Raw genomic sequence first — 21,558 nt, 5'->3', positions numbered from 1 at the left:
GTAATAAAACGTCGTCTATATACGTAAGGGCTTTGCCAGCATCTATTAATGTTTTTAAAGTTTTGGAAATGATTCTCTGATAAACAATTGGTGCATTGGCCAACCCGTAGGGCATTTTCAAATATTCATAATGTCCTTCAGGTGTCACGAAGGCAGTCTTGCTGATTGAGTCATCGTCCCTCATTGGCACCTGGTGAAATCCAGTAGCCATATCAAGACTGGTGAAGATTTTATAGCTGCCAAGCTTGTCAACATGGTCATCGATTAGCGGCAAGGGAAATTTCTCCTTGACAGTGATAGAATTGAGCGCCCGATAATCGACGCACATTCTATCACTGCCGTCTTTCTTTTTGACCAAAATAATAGGACTAGCATAGTCAGACTGAGACTCCCGAATTATACCCTTACTCAGCAAATCGCTGACAATGTCACGAACTCTATTCTTTTCATCTATCGAAAGTTTGTAAGGACGATGACTTATCGGGGTATTCGAAGTTAATCGAATTTCCATGCTGCCTGTGTTCACGGTGGAGGCCGCAGTGCCAGAGATAAATAAATCCGAAAATTCGTGAATTATCGTTAGTAATCTATCCCTATCTGCACCAATTAATGGGGTGCTGACACTCCCATCGTCCACCGCGACCACATGCTGCACAATCGGTACAATACCAGACCTCACAAGCCGCTGTTCTCCATTACTTCGAATGTATATCAAACCCTTTCGGTTCAGTACGTCGGTACCAATCAAAATGGGTGCATTTATGCACTGAGAAGGAACAACAAATAAATCTATTTCTAATGACACTTCAGGAAATTCTATTACTGTCGTAATTAGAGAAGTCGACTCAATTTCTTGACTTCCAATTCCACGCATCAAGCGATAAGTTGGCACTCTATTCAAATTAAAATATCTCAGTACTGACTCTGAAATCAAAGAAATATCCGACCCACTATCGATCAAAACATCGACTGGTACTTTTTGAAGTACTGCTGATATTACGTTACTTTGTTTGGGGTCAAGTCTAAGCAAAAATTTACTTCATTGATTTTTTTATTCACACTGTTAGAACGCTGTTTTTGAAAACATGAATCTATCAAATGTCCATTACGCTTACAAAATGTGCAATATTTAACTGACCTATTCTGATTGTCGCTTAATGCAATTGAAGATGGTTTTATGAAACTGTCACTCTGAGTAGAAGTCGTAGGATCAGCTCTAAGTTTTTTAGGACAATGCCATTTCTTATGACCTAATTTTCCACAGGTGTGGCAAGTAATTTGGTTATTATCAAACCTAGACGCCTCGCGTTTTCGCGTGTAAGACGGACCTGAACTATTAAAAGAACGAACGGTATTGTTAGATTGGCGGTAATCGTATTTAGGTTTTATATAAACAGATAAAAATTCAGTCAAACTTTTTGAGTGTAATTTAGCATTTGTGGCCGCGGCTTTTATTTGGGGATCGCTAATGCCTCGAACAACAATAGCGGTTTTCAGCTCATCGGATAAACCTTTAACGATATTAAGACGTAGCAAAGATTTACGCGCGTATTCCGCATAAGTAGAAAACTTATTAGAGTTTGTACTCATTACCTCAAATAATACAGAAGCCATGTCAACGTTACGTGGACATAACGATCTAAATTCTAGTTTAAAATTACTCCACGATCGATCATTTGTCACCCAATCGTTTAACCACAACTTCGCATCTCCTTTCAAACAACTACCTATCCGTCCTAAACATTCGTGATCATCCCAATTATTTAGAAGCCGGGCACGGTCAACCTCGTTGCACCAAACATCAAAGTCGTGTACATTTGGATCAAAAGGCGATATATAAAAGTTGTGAGACTTTGCTTTGAACAATGCAGTCAATGCTTCAACAATACTGCTCCCCTCCTCCTTTGTTTCACTGGTTTTCATATCCAGTGTGTGTGGAATACTACCCTCAATAACCTCTTCAGCCAAGCCTGAGCCTGGCTTACTAGCAGAACTTTGTACAGCCAATGGAGTAGAAACAAAATGACTCCCGTTCACAGGACGCGACGGACTCACGCTATCTACGGATACAGGTAGTCTAGCTTCGATCACTTCTAATCTACTAAGAATCCTATCAAAAGCTACATAGCGTGAACTATCGCGGCGTTTACGAGAGCTATGAGGGTCGTGCGATACATCACGACGCCTGGAAGACCGATTCCGGCGGTTTGATGAACTACTATAGAGACTTCTACCAGGCGGCGTATAACGGGAATCAACGCTATCGCGACGTGCTTCGCGACAACTAGAACGCCGTTTTTCGCGACTATGCCTTTGTCCCTCGAGTTGAGACGAAAGACCAGACATTTTGCTTTTATAAGAAATAAAACTTACGGCCGAGATGAGGTTCCTCCAATACTGAACACTAATAAGTACTAAATTTAGATAACAAACGGTCTAAGCGCGTGGTGATCCCACTTCTGATCTTGGAAATCACAAACGATAAATAATAAAAGTAACAAAACACTCAACCTAGGAAGTTTTATTCCTTACAAAACAATTTTTAATTAACTAAAATACCACAATGAAAATTATACGCAACCAGAAGACAATCTTTTTCACAATGCCACCATAAATAATAAAATACTCCCGCGTCTGTCACGTCCGCGCGCCAATCGCCACATTTCCGGTGTTCCCAGTTCCACCTCTCTGTTACCCCTCACTCGGTCCGACTTGCTCTGTGGAGTTTGTTTTATAAGAATATATAATCTGAAGCATCAACTGTTGAAAATGCATCACTTTATCTAACAATTCATCTCTGTGCAGTTATAAGAAGCGTTTAACAGACTTCACAAGCATACGAATACTGCTACAAGCATCCACATCCTTTATAGTTTCTGAGTTAGTTTTTTTTTTTTTTTTCATAACTGTTATTTTAGAATTTATCCCGTAGTCCTTAAATAAAGTGGAGTAAAAAAAATTTTTTTTGGTCACTACAATAAACTACAATCAATTTAGCACCTGTTTCGAAGTTTTTTATCGAATTATTTGTAATATTTCCTGCTTTGCGCGGGATTAATTATTTTTTCGGCGCAATTAATGATACTACAAAAAAATAAAGTATACTACATTTATGAGCATCGTTTATAGTTTTTGAGTAGGTGTCTTTTTTTTTGCATAGTTCCGTTACTTTAGCATTTATTCCGTAGTTTTTAATAAAGTGGGGTAAAAAAATTTTTTTTTTGTCACTTCAATAAACTACAAACAATTTAGCACCCGTTTCAAAGTTTTTTATCGAATTATTTGTAATATTTCCTGCTTTGCGCGGTATTAATTATTTTTTCGGCGCAATTAATGATACTACAAAAAAATAAAGTTTACTACATTTACTAGCATCGTTTGTAGATAAAAGTAAATTTAGAAAAATCAAGTTTTTTCTAAAGCGGGTTCCGGCTTGATGGAGCTAAAAGGATAAGCTATTAAGAATGAAATGCTTATGCTTACACTTTAAGCGTGAGTTTTAAGACAAATTCTTAAAAACACGAGCGGACTTTAAACTAACAGGAAGAAGTTACTTTAAATTACTGTTTATTAACATACGGTTAGGTTACAGTAGAAATAAAAATCTGTAGCCCAAGGAAGTAATATTTGTTTGACATTTAATATATAAGTACGCGGCAAAACTGCCATAATATGTTCGCCACTTCTTCTCACTCTTCTTGTACAGAAAAAATCACATCTCAGTGCCATCAGTTTCCTTAACAGATATATTTTTTTGGAGACTTGAAATCTATGTTATAGTGCGGCAGTCCAAATTAGGGAACAATACTCTATTGGATCTAATAAAAGCCCTTAAAGAGCAATTCCTAGGACAAACCAAACAAACCAAAAGTAGGTTTGGAATTATGTGTGACTCCCAAATCGCGTAGGAAGTTGAATTCGAAGACACCAGTTAGGGAAATTAACATAATTTTGCAGGAGTTTTATCAGAAAATAAAGCTTCATGATTTTATATCTAATTGTGGTAAAGTTTTGTCAGAGATGTGTTAGCCTAGTGGCTTCAGCATACTCTCACCCTGAGGTCGTAAGTTCTATCCCCGGCTGTGCACCAATGGACTTTCTTTCTATTTGCGCATTTAACATTCACTCGAACGGTGAAGGAAAAACCTGAGGAAACCGGCTTGCCTTAAACCCAAAAAGTCGATGGCGTGTGTCAACAACAGATTCAGAAATCCGAGGCCCAGACCTAAGAAGTTGTACCGCCACAGATTTAGGAGCGCCAGCGCGCTCGCGATTGCGTTTCAGGCCTATTTAAGAATTAGACTTGGTCCGCTCTTTTGTTGAAGGACCCTAAGTCCAATTAGTTCGGTATTACTTCAGTATTACGGCAGCTGGTTCGACATAGTGGTGCTACGCAAAAACTGTCTTAACAATCGCTAAGTTTTGCTACAAACATGTCAAACAGGGATTTTTAGCGGTTTTCTCTCTCATCTCTCTTCTTTTTAATTATTTATATTTACTTATTTGAGAGTTATACAGAACTTGACAAGACGTTTGAAAAGAGGTCTATTGGAGGGCATGTACGCCTGTACAGGAGTTATAGAGAATGGGTATTACCTTCAAGAAAGTATGAAAATGACATATGTAAAATTTTATATTATCGTGAAGCATGTACAAAATTATTACAATTCTCGGTTAGGGAGCGTTCAAGTATTACGTAACAAATTGTGGGTGAGAGGGGGTCCTTCTGTAAAACGTTACGATGCGGGGCGGGGATTGAATTACGCGTTATTACTTATTGTTAATATTATTTTCGACTTTCCAGTACTTTACACCACATAATGGTAACTTTTAGGCGATACATGGGGGGGGGGGGGGGGTTGACGTAATACTTGAACGCTCCCTTAGGTACATTAAATTAGATTTTTGCCAACTCACCATAGAATAGTATATGAGACGACTAAAACGTCACCATATTCTAGAGTTAGAAGACCGGCAGTAGCTCTAGACAGAAGATGAGTAGATGCTTCCAATGGGAACCTACTCCACATGACAGCATCACAGAACAGATTCGCTCATAGCCTTAGGGCTGATTGCAAATACCCGCAGGAAAAAAAAGTAATTACTCCTCCATTCGAAAATTTAATATGTAAAAAAACTTTTCTTCATTTATTAGTTTACTAAATCTAAGTAAATGAAACATTATTTTATTATTTAGGTAAAAAAAAATCCTTCCTTCAAAACTGGTCTGATTGCTTTTTGACTAAATCACTCTTTTGACATCACAACGTTAACACAATTTGATAGAAATATCGAATCAAGAAAGGGATAATGCGAGAGTTTTAAAACAATTTTAATTGATCAAACACTAACAATTTAACCAATGCGATTGCCCCAGCGAGAATGTTTAATATAAATTATGTATTCTTTTATCTTAATTTATATTTTGGGTTGTGTATCTGTACGTCTGTGGAAACAAATTAATTATAAATACATGTTTCTGTGTAATTTTTTTTAAAGTTGTCACAGAAATAAAGATTCTATAACTATATGTATTATGGAATTTTATTATTGATTCCAATAAATAAAATATATGGCACAGTTGGCATTGTCAATATTTACTGAAATTACGTAAAACACTACGTACTGATAGTTAATTTAATAAATTTTATTTTTTGTTAGAAGTGAAATTCTTTTGTTCTTTAAACGATAGAAAATAAAATACAATAAAGTATTTTTGAAGATACATATATTGTATATTGTTTAGGCGCGTTATAAAAAAATTATGAGAGTGAAAACTAACGATGCGCGAGCACCGTGACACAAAATTAACATAATGAAGTTGCCCACGGAAGATGCTACAGCATTGGACATAATTTAAAAACAACATTCGAATAATAATAGAATTTATGTTACACTTAATGTAAGAGAATAATAATAAATATTTATTTATTAAATTTTTGAAATGTAAACTGAACTTTATTGACTATAATGACTCCTTTTCCAGTCTTTGATTATATAATTGTAATTAATTATTTGCGTGCAATCAAAAACTATTTTTAATAATGCCAAAGAAGTATAACTTCTTCCGCGCGTACATAAGTACACGCACCCTTTTTTTATAATAACAGAATTCACACATAAATGCCATATTCATTTTAATCGTTCAAGCTGTCATACGGAGCTACAACTGACAGCTGTCAGATAACTATTCAATTGGCCCTACTTCATCAACTGTAGGGCGGAACAAAGGTAGCCGGATCAGGTATATATTTAAAGGGCATATTATAACAATGTACGTCACAAAAAAAAGGAAATTGTACTTTATTAAATTATAAATTACGTCGAGTAGTTACTGAGATCGTCCAATCAAAATTTTCAGTTTTATATAAGAATTTGATCTAGACATACATTGAGAACCTTAACTCGTGCGCATATAACGACTCTTGTTAATTGTGATATGTTTTTAATATAAGAGGGGTCAAATAGGCAAGAGGCTCATCTGATATTAAGTTAGATCACCACTCAAGGAGATGGCTCGCAAGTGCGATGCCGGCCTTATAAGAATTGGTACGCTCTTTTCTTGAAGGACGGTGGTGGATAGTGGTGGTGCGCGGCAAAAGCTGCCTTAAAAACGCTCAGTTGTGGAACGACGGACGTCGAGGTGATACGGATGGAATTTCGTATTCTGCCTCGACGTCCGATGAAAATTAAAGATTTCCTTAAATTTACACACACTTCAATTATAATTTAATAATACTGAACACATTACAAAATCTACGTTATTTATCGCATTCCTCGAATCCAGACCAGTCCTGAAAATAATAAATGTAATTAATAAATTAAACCACTTTCAAATACGTGTATAGCTCGAAAACAATTTTTTTTTAAATTGTAATCAATCGTAATTATATAAATGTACTAATTCATTTAAATAAGTGGTATTTTTTGTTCTTTAAAATTACGACAGAAAATAAAAAACAGTGAAGTATCTTTTTTATGATAACTTAATTCGATTAACTATTGACTTAAATCGTAATTTCAAGTAAGTCACTTTTATGGAGCTTTCGTATATATAGGTGGGCTGAAAACCTCTTAGGTTCGTTTTCACATACAGAACTCGTGCAATTAAAAAAAAAATGGTGCGTGTACTTATGTACGCGCGTTAAAAGTTATACTTCTTTGGCTTTCTTTATTTTTTTTAAATATTAAATAATTAATATTTAACGTTAATAATTTAATAATATTTAATATTTAGTATATTATTAATCAATATTAATAATAATAATAATTGCTATTTATTATTTTATTCATTCAATTTAATAACTAGGTATGTTTCTTAACCTTTTAACTAAGTAACAACAGGTCTTTGTGAAAAAGCATTGCTAAATTTCTTTGAAAAAATAATTAAAACTCCTTTATTTGTTTTGTCATTCAAAATTCTTGACATAGCTGCTAACTTCACGCATATTCTATTTCTTTTTACTTGTAGATTGTCTTATTCCCATCTCGCTCGCGCACGCTCGGCGCCCGGCTGGTTTAAAAATAATTCGTTAGTGGGCAACTTCATACTGATAATTTTGTGTCACGGTGCGCGCGCATCGTAAAATTTCACTCTCATCAATTTTTCATAACGCGCCTAAAGAAGTATAACTTCAAAAAATACTATTATTAGACTCAAACAATAGGAAATCATGAGGAAACCGGTGTGCCTTAGGCCAAAACTTTGTATCGAGCACGAAAGGCTGATCACCCTTTCTCCCACTCTACTTCACTCCACTCTACTCTTCTTCTGTCACTATGACATTAACCCAGTTCAAAACACTCACCCTAATCTTCCATACTCTGCATACACTTCCAGGGTTCTTCATTTCCTCTCCGCGATCTCTTGGGCCAGGGTTTCTTCATATGAACGTGTTCCACATGTGCCCTCAACTCGCCAGACGTCGTGAACGCCTTACCACAAGTTTCGCATTTGAACGGCTTTAAACCTGTGTGTATCTGAAAATTAATTTCATTACAATGAAATCGTCAGAATAAATATTAAAAAAAAGGGTGCGTGTACTTATGTACGCGCGTAAGAAGTTATACTTCTTTGGCATTATTAAAAATAGTTTTTGATTGCATGCAAATAATTAATTACAATTAAATAATCAAAGACTGGAAAAGGAGTCATTATAGTCAATAAAGTTCAGTTTACATTTGAAAAATTAAATAAATAAATATTTATTATTACTCTCTTACATTAAGTGTAACATAAATTCTATTATTATTCAAATGTAGTTTTTAAATTATGCCCAATGCCGTAGCATCTTCCGTGGGCAACTTCATTCTGTTAATTTTGTGTCACGGTGCGCGCGCATTGTAAAATTTCACTCCCATCATTTTTTCATAACGCGCCTAAAGAAGTATAACTTCAAAAATTTAATTCATAATAACTCTTAGCGACCACGGGTTTATTTGTAATCAAGAAAGGCTGGAGGGTTTTTGATGATTTTTAGTTTACTGGAATTTCGGAGTAGGATAAATTGTAAAATAATCATATTTATGACAAAAAAAGTTAATACTTATTACTAAAAAATGAATTATAAAAAGAAACATAATTCTAGCTGTTTGTTAAATGACGGCTCAACAACTGACAGCTCACGTATGTTGTCTATGGTTTGTATTGATACCGCAAAACGTTGAAATTACACTTAAATATTTCGTAACTTAACGTAGCATCTTAATATAAAATTTCGTATGAAATGTCAAACTGTCTCAAACATGTGCATATATTAAAAGATTTACTTTTATTTCTATTCAAACCACATTAACATTTCTATTTATAAAACGTTACGATGCGCGGCGGGGATTGAATTACGCGTTATTGTTAATAATATTTTCGACTTTCCAGTACTTTACACCACATAATGGTAACATTTGGGTATAAAGAGCCACGAAACGTTAAAATGTTGTACCCAATAGTTTACTATTTATATTGTATAGTTTAATATTGTAGAATTTTTGAAAAGATTTTTATCTTGTTACCAAAGAATTATAACTTCTTTTTATGTTTGGTATACTGCTACTGGTACTGGTATATTGCTATGTAATAACTAAAACTTCTTTTTATGTTTGGTTACACTATGTAATAACTGACTGAGTAGTCCATTTATTAGCCACAGCAGCATATACCTCAATGTTCTCTCGCCATAGACGTTTGCTCTCGATGAACAGACCCAAACTTGTGTTTCAAAATTTTTTATGTAACTCAAAAAAATTGCTCGACCTGAAGATTTACTTTTCTGTTATTGAAGTGAAACTTGCGTCTGTGCGTCGCATGTCGCGTGACGGTCGGCCGCGAAGTAGGGATAAAGTAAAAGGCGCTTGTCATAGCAGCCAAGGGCAATATGGCGGCGCCTATAGTTCGCAGCAGCTGACCGTGTAGAGTATAGACTATTATTAAATATGTGTATATAATCTAAATAATTGTTAAGCATTATGTATGTCGTACTCTCTAAGACACAGAGTTCAATAAAAATATTAGTTGGAGACTGAGTCTACTTTTATTATTTCCCATTATCATTACAATTTTCCAAGTATAAAATTAAGATTGATAAAGCGATTTTTATACCCATAATGGAATATTATTCCAAAAAATTTAGTAGAATGTCTATAATGTGAAAAAAGTTTTACTTTTACCGTAGTTTCATAAAACCACACAATCCTTTTTTTATTTAATTTTTGAAGTGAAACTTCTTTATCGGAGTTGGAAAAAAAATTAGTGTAACATTTTTCCGTTACGCGCCATGTTGCTTTTGAAGTCAAACTTCTTTATCGGCGTTGGAAAAAAATTTACACACATTTGTCACATTTTTCGGTTACGCGCCATCTTTTTCTTGTCCCTACCACGGTTGATCCGAAGAGATTCGAAGCCATTAGTAACAAAAATATATAATAACGATAACAACGATAGTAATACTAATAATTCTATTACAATTAATGAAATTCTGTAATAATCTTAGTACTACATAGTAGTACAGTAATAAGTTAAAATGAAATAATTGTATGATAATAAAAGCCTTGTGTTAAACTTTAACTAATTTAACTTTATTTAACCAATTTCTGTAAAGTTGCATATAGTAGATCATTTTTCGAAAAATAAGGTCATAAAGAAGTTTCACTTCTTAGTGTGTACACCTAGTACAAGCACACATTTTTTTTACTTACAAACATATGCCGCCGCCTATTATTGTAGAACGCGAAGTGCTTCCCGCATAGAGGGCATTCGTACGTAGGCCGCGTCGCACTGTGCACCCTCATATGGAACACCAGATTGGTCTTCTGGGTAAAACTCTTATCGCAACGGTCGCATTTGAAGCGTTTTTCGCCTGTGTGCACCCACATATGGTCTTTGAGGAGGGCCATACTCTAAAAGGAATATGTGGTTTAGTGTCACGGGCTATTGACGAGATTTAAAAAAATCAGGTTCTTAGTTTAGAATCCATACAAATTGTTATTTTTAATTCTGTTCATTAGTGTTATAAATACATATTAAACATTTATAATATCATGAACCTGATAAAATCATTCTCAAGGCAAGATGGCGTCGCATCTGTGACGTAACGTGCTTGTAAAGACGTTAAGGTGCGTACAGACTATATAACATAACATGTTATACAACATTGCTATACAACATGTTTCAGATAATGTGGACACTGAATTTTATAAAACATGTTATAATAACATGTTATTGATATGTATGCTAGGACGAACCCAGCATCTACGTTTTTTTGTTTTTCTTTTGTTATTTAAAATGGTTATATAACATTGTTATATTGCATTGTTATTCTAATGTGTACAGTATTGTTTTATGTTATTATGTTTTTTTTTTTTTTTTTTTTTATAGAACGGGGGGCAAACGGGCAGGAGGCTCACCTGATATTTAGTGATACCGCCGCCCATGGACACTCTTAATGCCAGAGGGCTCGCGAGTGCGTTGCCGGCCTTTTAAGAATAGAAGGACCCTAAGTCGAATTGGTTCGGAAATACTTCAGTGGGCAGCTGGTTCCACATAGTGGTTGTGCGCGGCAAAAACTGCCTTGAAAAACGCTCAGTTGTGGAACGGCGGACGTCGAGGTGATACGGGTGGAATTTCGTATTCTGTCTCGACGTCCGATGATGAAATTCAGCTGCAGGTATTAATCCGAACAACTCCTCTGAACACTCTCCATGGTAAATGCGGTAGAAGATGCAGAGTGACCCCACATCTCTACGCAACGCCAAAGGATCAAGCCGCACGGAGAGGGATTGGTCGTCGACGATTCGAACCGCTCTGCGTTGTATACGGTCAAGTGGAAGGAGCTGGTACTGGGGAGCCCCCGCCCAGAGGTGAGAGCAGTACTCCATGTGGGGCCGAATTTGCGCTTTACATAGTTGCATGCGGTGGCCCGGAGTGAAGTACCGCCTCGCCTTGCTGAGCACACCAAGCTTTTTGGAGGCTAATTTAGCCTTTCCCTCCAAGTGACCGCGAAACTGAACGTCGTTCGATATGTCAACGCCAAGTATTCCAATGCTGGCTGTGGCTTTAAGAAGAGTGTTTTCGAAAAGAAAAAATAAATGTTGAATAACAAGGTTACATAATGTGGACGTGTTATAAAACACAAGTTATATAATATGTTACATAGTCTGTACGCACCCTAAGAATCTATACAAATTGTTATTTTTAATTCTGTTAAGTAGTGTTAGAAATACATATTAAACATGTATAATATCAAGAACCTGATAAAATCATTCTCAAGGCAAGATGGCATTCCTGTGACGTAACGTGATTGTAAACACGTTACAAAAGTTAAGTTTTTTATCATTTTTAAATAACATAAATACACACATTTCAATCAATAACAGCATCTGATGAAATTAAACTCCCAAAACAGTATTAGAATAACACTGGCGAAGAGATATTATTTACAAGCATGCTACGTCATCGTGGGTTCGTGTCACGTGACCAACTATAAAATTTTTTTTTAAATAAATTAATGAGTATTTAGACGTTATTTTAGTCCATAATGCTTTTTAAAGCCTTGTTATTTTTAATTACGTACAATAAACGCGTTTCAATCGGGTCTTAAGTTTCGTACCTGGAATATCCTACCACACTGCTCGCACATAGAAGGCGTCTTCATAGCTGGGTACTTGGTTCGATTCTTGTCGGGATGAACTCTACGGAAGTGCTGCGCGTACAACCTTAGACCACGGAGTTGGGCTCCACACTGAAAATTAATTTATAATAATTATTATCTAAAAAAAACGAACACATTTACGTTCGCGTACGTGTGCGTGCACGTAGGTAACCTGTAGTACGTGCGAAAGTGGGCTTTCTTTATTTTGTAATTAAAATATTAAATCAATTAATTATTTTTAAATTGATGATTATTTCTTCTACTGTACACATTTCAATCAAAAAATTTTTACGGATGTATACGTGATTTCCTATTAAAGAAATCGTTGGACGGCCTCCTACTGGCCAAATGACCTGGTGAGGATGGAGGGAAACCGTTGGGTCGGATATTTAGGCTCCTCACGTACACGCCTTTCTCTAATACATCAATAATTTTGATTTGAATCATGATATTCTAAGTCATTGAACAGGTCAAGTTCATCGGTTCAGCCTTGCGATTCTGTAACTTACTTTTAGAACTCTCACAAACAATAAACAAGCTCCCTCCTTATCAGAATGCTAAATCGTAAAATGACTGCTTTACGACTGATTTGAGCGCGACCACCTGTGAAAACCGCAGTGAGAGTTCGAAAAGTGAGTTACAGAATCGCAAGGCAGTAGTCCACACTTTTCTGATACATATTAGGAACGTTTCTATAAGTATATTGTTATGTATGGACATGTCGAAGATTTAGCTGTGCCGACGCCACCGTCTAGTGTTTCGGCGCGTCCTATAGACTTTTTTTACGTAATTGAACGTTGTACGTATTATAATGTCTTAAATAAATGAAATATTAAATGTTCTTTTGTTATTTTTTGCCTAAGAAATTTGAGAGCAGTCTTTTTATTTTGCATTTTGGGAATATTCACCTGTTCACAAGTGATGAGTTCCGCTGGATTCTCATCATCATCGCGCCTGTGCATCATCATCCGTCGGTCAGTGCGTCGCATCACACCTTTCTTCATACTACTCATGCTTTGCGAGTCGTTTCGTATTCTATCACTAAAATGTAAACAATTAGAAAACATTTTAAAATTTAGTCTCGCGGTCCTATTTTTTTGTTTGTTTAAGTGTTTTAATAAATATATAATAGATATAAAATTGATTGAGTTATGTCAAATAGTCATGTCATATTTAAGGGAATGCTAGAATTATCAGGAAATATCGGGTCAATTGACCGTTGATTTTAATTGATGCTTTGGTTAATCATTTAAAGATTCCTTCTTTTACTTTTAAGGATCATTATCAAAAATGTAAAATTATCATAGTAAAAAAAATCAAAGATATGTGATATCTTTGATTTTTTTTGTTATTATTTAATTGTTTCATAGTTCGAAGTCATTACTTCACGAATAAAAGGACGAATATTGTTACGACCAATCAGAGCAGAGCAAATGTCACGAGAGGGGTCGAGGTACCATCTTGGACAGTACGTTCAGAGAACGCGTGACAGTTCTGATCGAGTATTGAAGTCAAGTCAAGTTAAAATAACTTTTATGGATAGGAGATATCCCAAGGATGATGGCAACCCAGAGAAATCAAGGGGTAACTGTGCCAATGGACTTTGTATCCGGCTAATAAATAAATTAAAAAAAAAAGGGGCAACTGTGCCAATGGACTTTGTATCCGGCTAATAAATAAATATAAAAAAAAGGGGCAACTGTGCCAATGGACTTTGTATCCGGCTCATAAATAAATTTAAAAAAAGGGGTAACTCAGAATTTTTGATTTAAAAAAATCATTAAATAATTATTTTGAAAAGTATTATTAGTAATCAAATTATTAATCGAAAATATAATACTCACGGATCATTATCACTACTGTGCCTTGAAGATAGTTTCAAATGTCGCAAGTGAGCTTCCTCTGACACGAATCTCACGTCGCACACTTCACAATACGGGCCTTCCAGCGGCGCCTGAAATTATTTAAAATTATAATTGAATAATTAATTAATATATATAATATCTAAAAACTGCTGGGTAACATTTTGCCGCCCACCACTTTGAGAAACCCAAGTAAGTAGCCCACTGAAGTATTTCCGAACCAATTCGATAAGGGGTCCTTCTGAGAATAAGTTACCAATTTTTTATAATCGGTGGAGAATCCCCCTCTGGGAGCTCAGCACCCGGCGGTGGACGCAGAGGCTGCCCTACGTATTCTTCAATTCTGCGCTTTACCACCAACATAACATAGACCGGCAACGCACTTGCTAGCCTGGTAATGTGTGTCCATAGGCGGCGGTATCACTTAACATCAGCCAGCCCGTTTGCCTCCTATTACATAATAAATAAATATAAAAACCTTACCGTCTCTTCGGATAATCGATGTTTTTTCTTCTTATGAACCTCGATACCCTTCTTACTAAGGAATGTATACCCACACAACTCACACACGAAGTCCGACACGTGTTTGATTCTAACATGGCCGAGATATGTCGTCACTTTACTGGAAAAAAAATATTTTTTAAATCCTTTTCTAAGCACCTTATATTGGTATGTTATCTAAAGCTGGCGGCTTCAACACATTTACACTATGTGCTTGTGTAGTGTCTGTGAATAAGCGCGAGGCGTGATGTCACACTCAACATGCATCATGAAAAGACTGACCGTCTCTCTCGCGCTCGGTCAAGCTTATGAGTATAAAAGAGACAGTTATTGTTTTGCTTTTGCTACTTTTTATGATGATCTTTTTTCTCATTATTATTTTGTCTGTGATTGTTTACTTATTTGGTTGGAGGTTAGAATACTTTGAAAAAAATATCTTATGAAATATATTCCTTCTAAACATTACCAGGATCTCGTGAAATGGTGTACAATGTTTTTAATTATTTTAAGCATCTTAATAAAAACAGTTTAATGAAAAATTGTAATCTTTAATTTGACATCAGATGGGACTGGTGTTTCTAAGAGGAGTATTGAAAGAATTGTTAGTGAAGTAAAAGTGAAGTGTGTTGATCTAGATGGAGCTTATGTCGAAAAATGAAAAATTATTTACACAAACTACTCTTTTACGTTCTTGGTCGGGCTTAGAACTTTTGGATCTACCCTCGTATGCACGTTAATATTTATATATATTTGACACATTTTTATTTATCTACAACCCACCAATCTTACTAAAACCAGAGTAGACTAAAATATATAGCTTGGCAAAAAAGTCATACTTTTAAACATACTGTATAGTGAAATTGCATTAGTGTGAGTACTGTGAACGCGCCAGCTTTCTATAACCGACCTATATTATTACACCACTATGCAGGTTAAGAAAATTGTAAATATTCGATTATTACATTATAAAATATCGATTATTACATTATAAAGTACTCACTCGAACTGGCTGGGACAATGTGGACACTGGTACTTCGCTCCGGAATGCCATTTTTCGTGTTCTCTCGCTACACCTCTGAAATTGTTTTAAATATTTAATTAGTATTAAATACTAGGGGTGGCCACCCCTTATCACTTAGGGGTTTGAAAGATAGATAGTAGCCGATTCTCAGACTTACTATATGCATAAAAAAATTAATAAGAATCGGTCGAGCCGTTTCGGAGAAGTATGGGAACGAACATTGTGACACGAGAATTTTATATATTAGATATAATGAAATTCGTATTTTGACAGACATCATAGACAAGTTTCTAAAAACATTTTTAGGGTGAATTTGAAAAATACCTATTCATAGTGATGAACGGACAGCCTCTACAACTAAACTGCTCTGTATGTTGAGATGTTATATGTTTGCGAAGTGCTCGACTGGTTTTGAGTCTACTTTTACATATAAAGCATTCGAAGGCACCGCTTTCCTGTAAAGAAAGATTTTTTTAACTCTTCATTTATAATTAATGTAGAATATTGTTTTAATAAAGTACTAGCTGACCCGGTTAAGGAGCGTTCAAGTATTGCGTAACGTATTTTGGGAGGGGGGGGTCCTTTTGTAAAACGTTACGATGCGGGGCGGGGATTAAATTACGCGTTATTGTTAATATTTTTACACTTACACCACATAATAATAACTAAAGAGTCACTAGGTGGTCACGAAACGTATTACTATACTTGGGTACTGAAAAACGTTACGGCGATTTACATGGGGGGGGGGGGGGTCAATAATCTCCAAAAATTGCGTTACGTAATACTTGAACGCTCCCTTAGTGAGCATAAGTTACGAATCCCAAAATATAAGTGTTCGAAATACATTATTTTAATTGTATTAAATATGATGAGGGTGATCTCAAAAATCTTTTTACTCGGCCGATCCTCTCACATTCTTTAACTAAAACAATAACTGTCTCTTTTATACTCATAAGCTTGAGCGCGAGAGAGAAGGACAGTATTTTCATGATGCATATTTAGTGTGACGTCACGCCTCGCGCTTATTCACAGACACTACACAAGCACCTATACCCCTAATGTTATCGTGATCATGTTTTAAACAATTAAAACCAGTTGTAATCCAGCTTCAAACAAAGTGTTTTCTTTGAACATCTCCATACAACAACCATCACCGAACCTAATTCACGTCACAATAAACTCAAACTCAAAATATCTTTATTCATGTAGATAAACAAGTACACTTATGAATTATCAGAAAGAAGTTGAATTAATTGTAAATTTACATTTACTACCAGTTCGCAAGTCAAGGTGGTAGAGAGCGGGTAAGAAGAACTGGCAAGAAAAAATATGCACTTTTATGCGGGTAGTTACAAAAATATAACATAAAAATTGTACCCTCATCTTATAATATAAATTATAACTTACGTCACGATGTCGTATACTATGGGCATCATATCTCGCTTTAATATGGAATCCTCGAAAACATAATTCACATTTATAAGTAGCATTTTTGTATAGTACCGACTCTTTTCTCTTAGTTATTTGTTCAATTTGTTGTTCGTACGACAACATTGTTATTGTAAAGAGATTCTCATCAATATTTTCGTTTGTCCGTCTTCGTTTTACGTCCGTAGTTTTGAATCTGAAATTATTTTCAATAAAAATTTAGTCTTGTTATTAAAATTTGGTCTAAAGGAATTTGAAGGAGATCTCTTAGCATAGAACAATTAGTCAGATGAACAAAGTTAAAACAGTTTCAAAATACTAATTTAGTTTTTTAATCTAAACTAAATCATTTCAAAGCAGTCCAGAACTGCCTGTTTCTTATCAGCATAGACGATAACTTGACGGAAAGAGCCAAAAGAGTATTTATTTATTGTATTTTTTAAGTCTTTGAAAAAAGTGAAGGTGTATGTTTATGATAACATAAACATATATATAAAATAACGGGCGGCCTTATTAACAAGCGATTTCTTCCAGGCAACCCTAATATGGTAAAATATAAAAAAAAAACACCTACAGAGGGGAAAAAACAAAAAGTGCATAATTGTTTTACATAAAATAATATGTAACACTAACTAAAAATAAACTAAAGTAAATTTTAGAAAAAATTTTTTAATAACAAAGCACTAATATATATTCAAGTAGTAAAGAAGGTAAAATTACTTCACTCACTTATCAGCTACAGTTGTCGCATCATCCTCCACCTTTTCACTATCTTTAACCTTCACTTTTTTCTTCACTTTCACCTTTTTCACTTTCTTCACTTTACACATCTCACTTAATGTTCTATCGTCTTCACTAACAAACCCACAATCTTCAAAAAATATCTCATTACTCTCCACTTTAACTTCAATAGGTTCACATTGTTCCAAATCATCAAAAACATCTTCATTTAAATTAACTTCTATTTTCTCTTCCAAAACCTTCTCATCTCCATCAATTGTTAAATCAAAGTTGTCATTTTCATTTATTTTAGATGTCAATGAGGACTGAAGGCCATAGGAATATCTATTTATTGACTTTATTTGTTCTAATGACACCTGAAAACCAATACAAGAGACTTAGATATTATAGCTGTGTCAGCCCCTTATGATTTATTTTAATAGCGTTCAAGTATTACGTAACATGGGCGGGAGGGGGTTTTATTTAAACAACGCGTTACGTAACATTTTTTATTTTAATAAAAAAACTGGGGGATTTTATTTTATTAGAGTTTAAACAGAAGCACATTGCTGTTGTCAGTGTTCTTAAAGATTGAGGAAATACCGTAATGTCCTCGAAAGCGGGAGATTTTCATCATCAGCTATTCATGGTATATAAAAGCTGTCATATTAACTTGCCAGCACAATTGTGCCAAAAAAATGCCAACGAAATTTGGAAAACAGCTAAAGAAAAACTAAAAAACAAAGAAAAGTTTTTAGAACATATAATGATGTTATGTTATGTTACACATATACCTAACAAAAATCTCTTCTTTTGTTTATTACAACTGCAAACGCTATTAATACAATAACAAAGGTATTACTTTGTTTAACATGATTGTCTTTAATGGTCACTTAAATGTTACGTAACGTTAATGGGGGTACAGAAAAAAGTTATGGTGCGTTACATGGGGGGAGGGAGCGTCTAAAATCTTTAAAAATTGCGTTACGTAATACTTGAACGCTCCTTAAAACATGGGGGCAAATGAGACTACAGGAAGTCTATAAAGGGAAGTAACTACAGCCTAGGAACACTCCTTCAAAAAAAATAGATATATGTACTAGTAGGACGCAGAATATACTTGAGCTTCAGGACTGTTAAAACTTTATATTCAACTTAAAATTTTAGACATGAGATACTCATCGTAATGACTTAATAATTATTTTGATTACAATGCTAGGAAGGCAAAGAAGATTAAAGAACAATGAGTGAAACAGGCAGTGTTTGAAACTTTAACCATTAAACAAATAGTTTTAAAAACCAGACGTGAAAAGATATACAATAAATCAATGGCGCTACCGGTTTCCTCACGATGTTTTCCTTTACCGTTCGAGCGAATGTTAAATGCGCACATAGAATGAAACTCCATTGGTGCACAGCCGGGGATCCAAACTACGACCTCAGGGATGAGAGTCGCACGCTGTAGACCAATACAGATATACAGACACTAAAATACTTACAACTTTTTCCAATTTATATAAATCCAGTAGTAAATTATGACTGGTTATAGCTTTCAGTCGTAGATTTTCTGCCGATCTGAGCCTTTGAGTACACTCCCAGCATAGCGTTTGAGGAAAGGTTTCGTTTAATGGAACCTGAAATTATTATTATATACGTTAAGAAATTATTATAACTTTTATTTTGCTTATGATGAAGAGCCTGACTCTTCATCATAAGCATAATACAAAGTTTTCTAAAATGCAATAATTCCCCAACGCTCTGCATGGTCTGTTGGGGAAAACTAAATATTATTAAAGACCGAATCGAAAATAAATATTTGTAAATTATTATTATTATAAAAGAATTACGGAAGTTGTGACTACTGTTAAGGCATCTTGTCTAAGCCCCCGGGTATGCTCAAAGGAAATTAAATGTAAGAAGAAAAACTTTTTCTTCTAAAATTTAAATCTTAACTTCCTCATTCTACATCAAAATAACTTCGGTTTAGGTTGCTTTATTCATAGTAATGTAAATTGTAAGTAAAGTTAGATAATATAACTTCTTGTTAAACATGTTTCTCCTTAATTATTGTTTTGTTTAGATTCTGGTTCCGATTACAGAAATGTAATACTTATGTACAATTGAACCCCGAATTACGGGCTTTCAATTTAGACTGCTATGGATTGGTCCTATCAACTTGTAAACTTATATATAACTCATTAATAGCCTTAATTATAATATATATAAAGGGTTATAACCCTGCTGCTGGAATGTAGGCGTCCAATAGAAATAAATATATAAAATTTGGAAAGGCTTTATTTCATTCCAAAGAAAATTTAGGGCCTTATTCCACTATATTGGTTAACTGAAGACCAGCATACAAATACTTATATAAAGAAATATATTGATTCTTAAATTAAAACTGGAAACAACTTTAATTTTCATATTTAGATGTGGCAATTAAAAAGTAATGATATTAATTCTTAGTTTTATATAACATGAATCCACATTACAAAGTATTGTCATCAAGCAACCCTGCAACAACCACAGAAAAAATGCTTTTGATGTTTATAATTCAAATAAACACTACTTGCACTATTAATACTTACAGAAAGGCCTGTTATGTTAATAAATACTTGATGCAAATCGTATTTGTTGATATTATACATCTTTGTGTCCATTGTAAGACAAATACGGCATACCTGTAAAAAATATTTAATTTGAAACATAATTATAGCTCTACTGAATAAAAAACATTTATCTTGTTACTTAAGTTAATATGTAACACATTTTAAAAAAACTGTAATACACATTTAAGTTAATTAGATTAGAAGAATAACATATTTTAGGACATTAAAATTTTATATATTCAGGTTAATGATTGGTTGTTTATCCCTTGCAAACCAAAAGAATTAATAAATGTAAGAACCCCTACTAGTGCTACGTGTGTAGCAAATGTAGTTAAATTAACCAAGGTTTTAAAAAGAAATTTAACATACTATTATTTTCAAGTTTATTTTCTTGTGATGGAAATATCAGTTATATTATAAACTGAAATATACTTTTTAATACTGCCAAATGATTTGTGCAACTGAGACTGTGTAAGTAACTTAAGAATAAACAATATTTTTCCTTGATTTAATTCATATATAATTAGTAAATTAATTACCTTCATTATATTATCTGAAGCTTCCATGATTATTAAACTCTGAAATACACAGGTTATTGTAATAAACATAAAAGGTAGGTATAAGATTTAGAACAAACAATGTATTTGTCTAGAAATATAAACAATCATGATAATTTTAAATATTATAAATTTTAAATATTAAGATATTATTATGTTGTTGTTTTCATTGAAAATATCATATATTTATTGCTTGTTAGTGTACCTTTACAACGGACTTGAAGTAATAAAAATAAGATCAATTAAAACATGGCCATCGTACGGGAAATAATACTAAACGCTTACGTTTTGCGTTATTGAATTGTTATTCAAATAAATCTAGGCCTCTTTATTACATTTTTAACCCAATTCAAGCCGTACCTATCGAATTATTATAATAAACAATCAACCATTCTGTTTTTTTTCCAAGTTCAATAGACCTAAGGGATAGACAAGTTCATACCACAGACTTATTAGAGATAAAGTACAGGTTAACTACAAATATCTCGGTGTTTGTACTTTGTATTGACAAATTATTTATGTAGTTATATAGCGCTTCTGTTTTATTATAGAAAGTGTTCCGACTGCCGAAGGTTGAGTAACGATGAAATGCTTGTTATCTGTAATACTATAATATGAACTTTCGTGGTAACTCTCGAGTTTAACAAATGTGTATCAAAATAAAACTACAGGACTTGTTAAGAGTGGCGGAAAGTTTCTTGCCAGTTCCTCTCGCCC

At 34.2% G+C, this 21,558-nt stretch overlaps 1 protein-coding gene across 2 annotated transcripts; it reads right to left on the bottom strand.

Moving 5' to 3' along the window:
• Positions 1 to 6,701: 6,701 nt before the first annotated feature.
• Positions 6,702 to 21,255, bottom strand: LOC125061303 (zinc finger protein 879-like). 2 transcript variants are annotated; one of them, XM_047666679.1, is made up of 15 exons: positions 21,127 to 21,255; positions 20,824 to 20,862; positions 20,264 to 20,356; positions 19,175 to 19,309; positions 17,685 to 18,052; positions 16,935 to 17,151; positions 15,852 to 15,982; positions 15,507 to 15,581; positions 14,489 to 14,627; positions 13,988 to 14,097; positions 13,052 to 13,184; positions 12,102 to 12,233; positions 10,192 to 10,392; positions 7,809 to 7,980; positions 6,702 to 6,794 (listed from the first exon to the last, which is right to left on the bottom strand). In XM_047666679.1, exons 2-14 carry the CDS (start codon positions 20,848 to 20,850, stop codon positions 7,810 to 7,812), a joined length of 1,932 nt encoding a protein of 643 aa, XP_047522635.1. In that variant the 5' UTR covers positions 20,851 to 20,862; positions 21,127 to 21,255; the 3' UTR covers positions 6,702 to 6,794; position 7,809. The 2 variants fall into 2 exon arrangements, with proteins under 2 accessions (XP_047522635.1, XP_047522634.1); XM_047666678.1 differs by having other exon boundaries at positions 21,047 to 21,249.
• Positions 21,256 to 21,558: the final 303 nt, after the last annotated feature.

Source organism: Pieris napi, chromosome 23 (assembly GCF_905475465.1).
Source record: "Pieris napi chromosome 23, ilPieNapi1.2, whole genome shotgun sequence".
NCBI classification, from domain to species: domain Eukaryota; kingdom Metazoa; phylum Arthropoda; class Insecta; order Lepidoptera; family Pieridae; genus Pieris; species Pieris napi.
This window is presented reverse-complemented; position numbering and strand designations above follow the sequence as displayed.

Bases quoted from the DNA above. Each gene is read 5' to 3' on its own strand.
- LOC125061303 (XM_047666679.1), bottom strand. From the start codon at position 20,850: ATGGAAGCTTCAGATAATATAATGAAG. The intron at 15,582-15,851 runs GTATTTTTCAAA...AAACAATTTCAG, and splicing joins CCGTTCATCACTATGAATAG to AGGTGTAGCGAGAGAACACG. The intron at 12,234-13,051 runs GTGAATATTCCC...ATTAATTTTCAG, and splicing joins AACTCATCACTTGTGAACAG to TGTGGAGCCCAACTCCGTGG.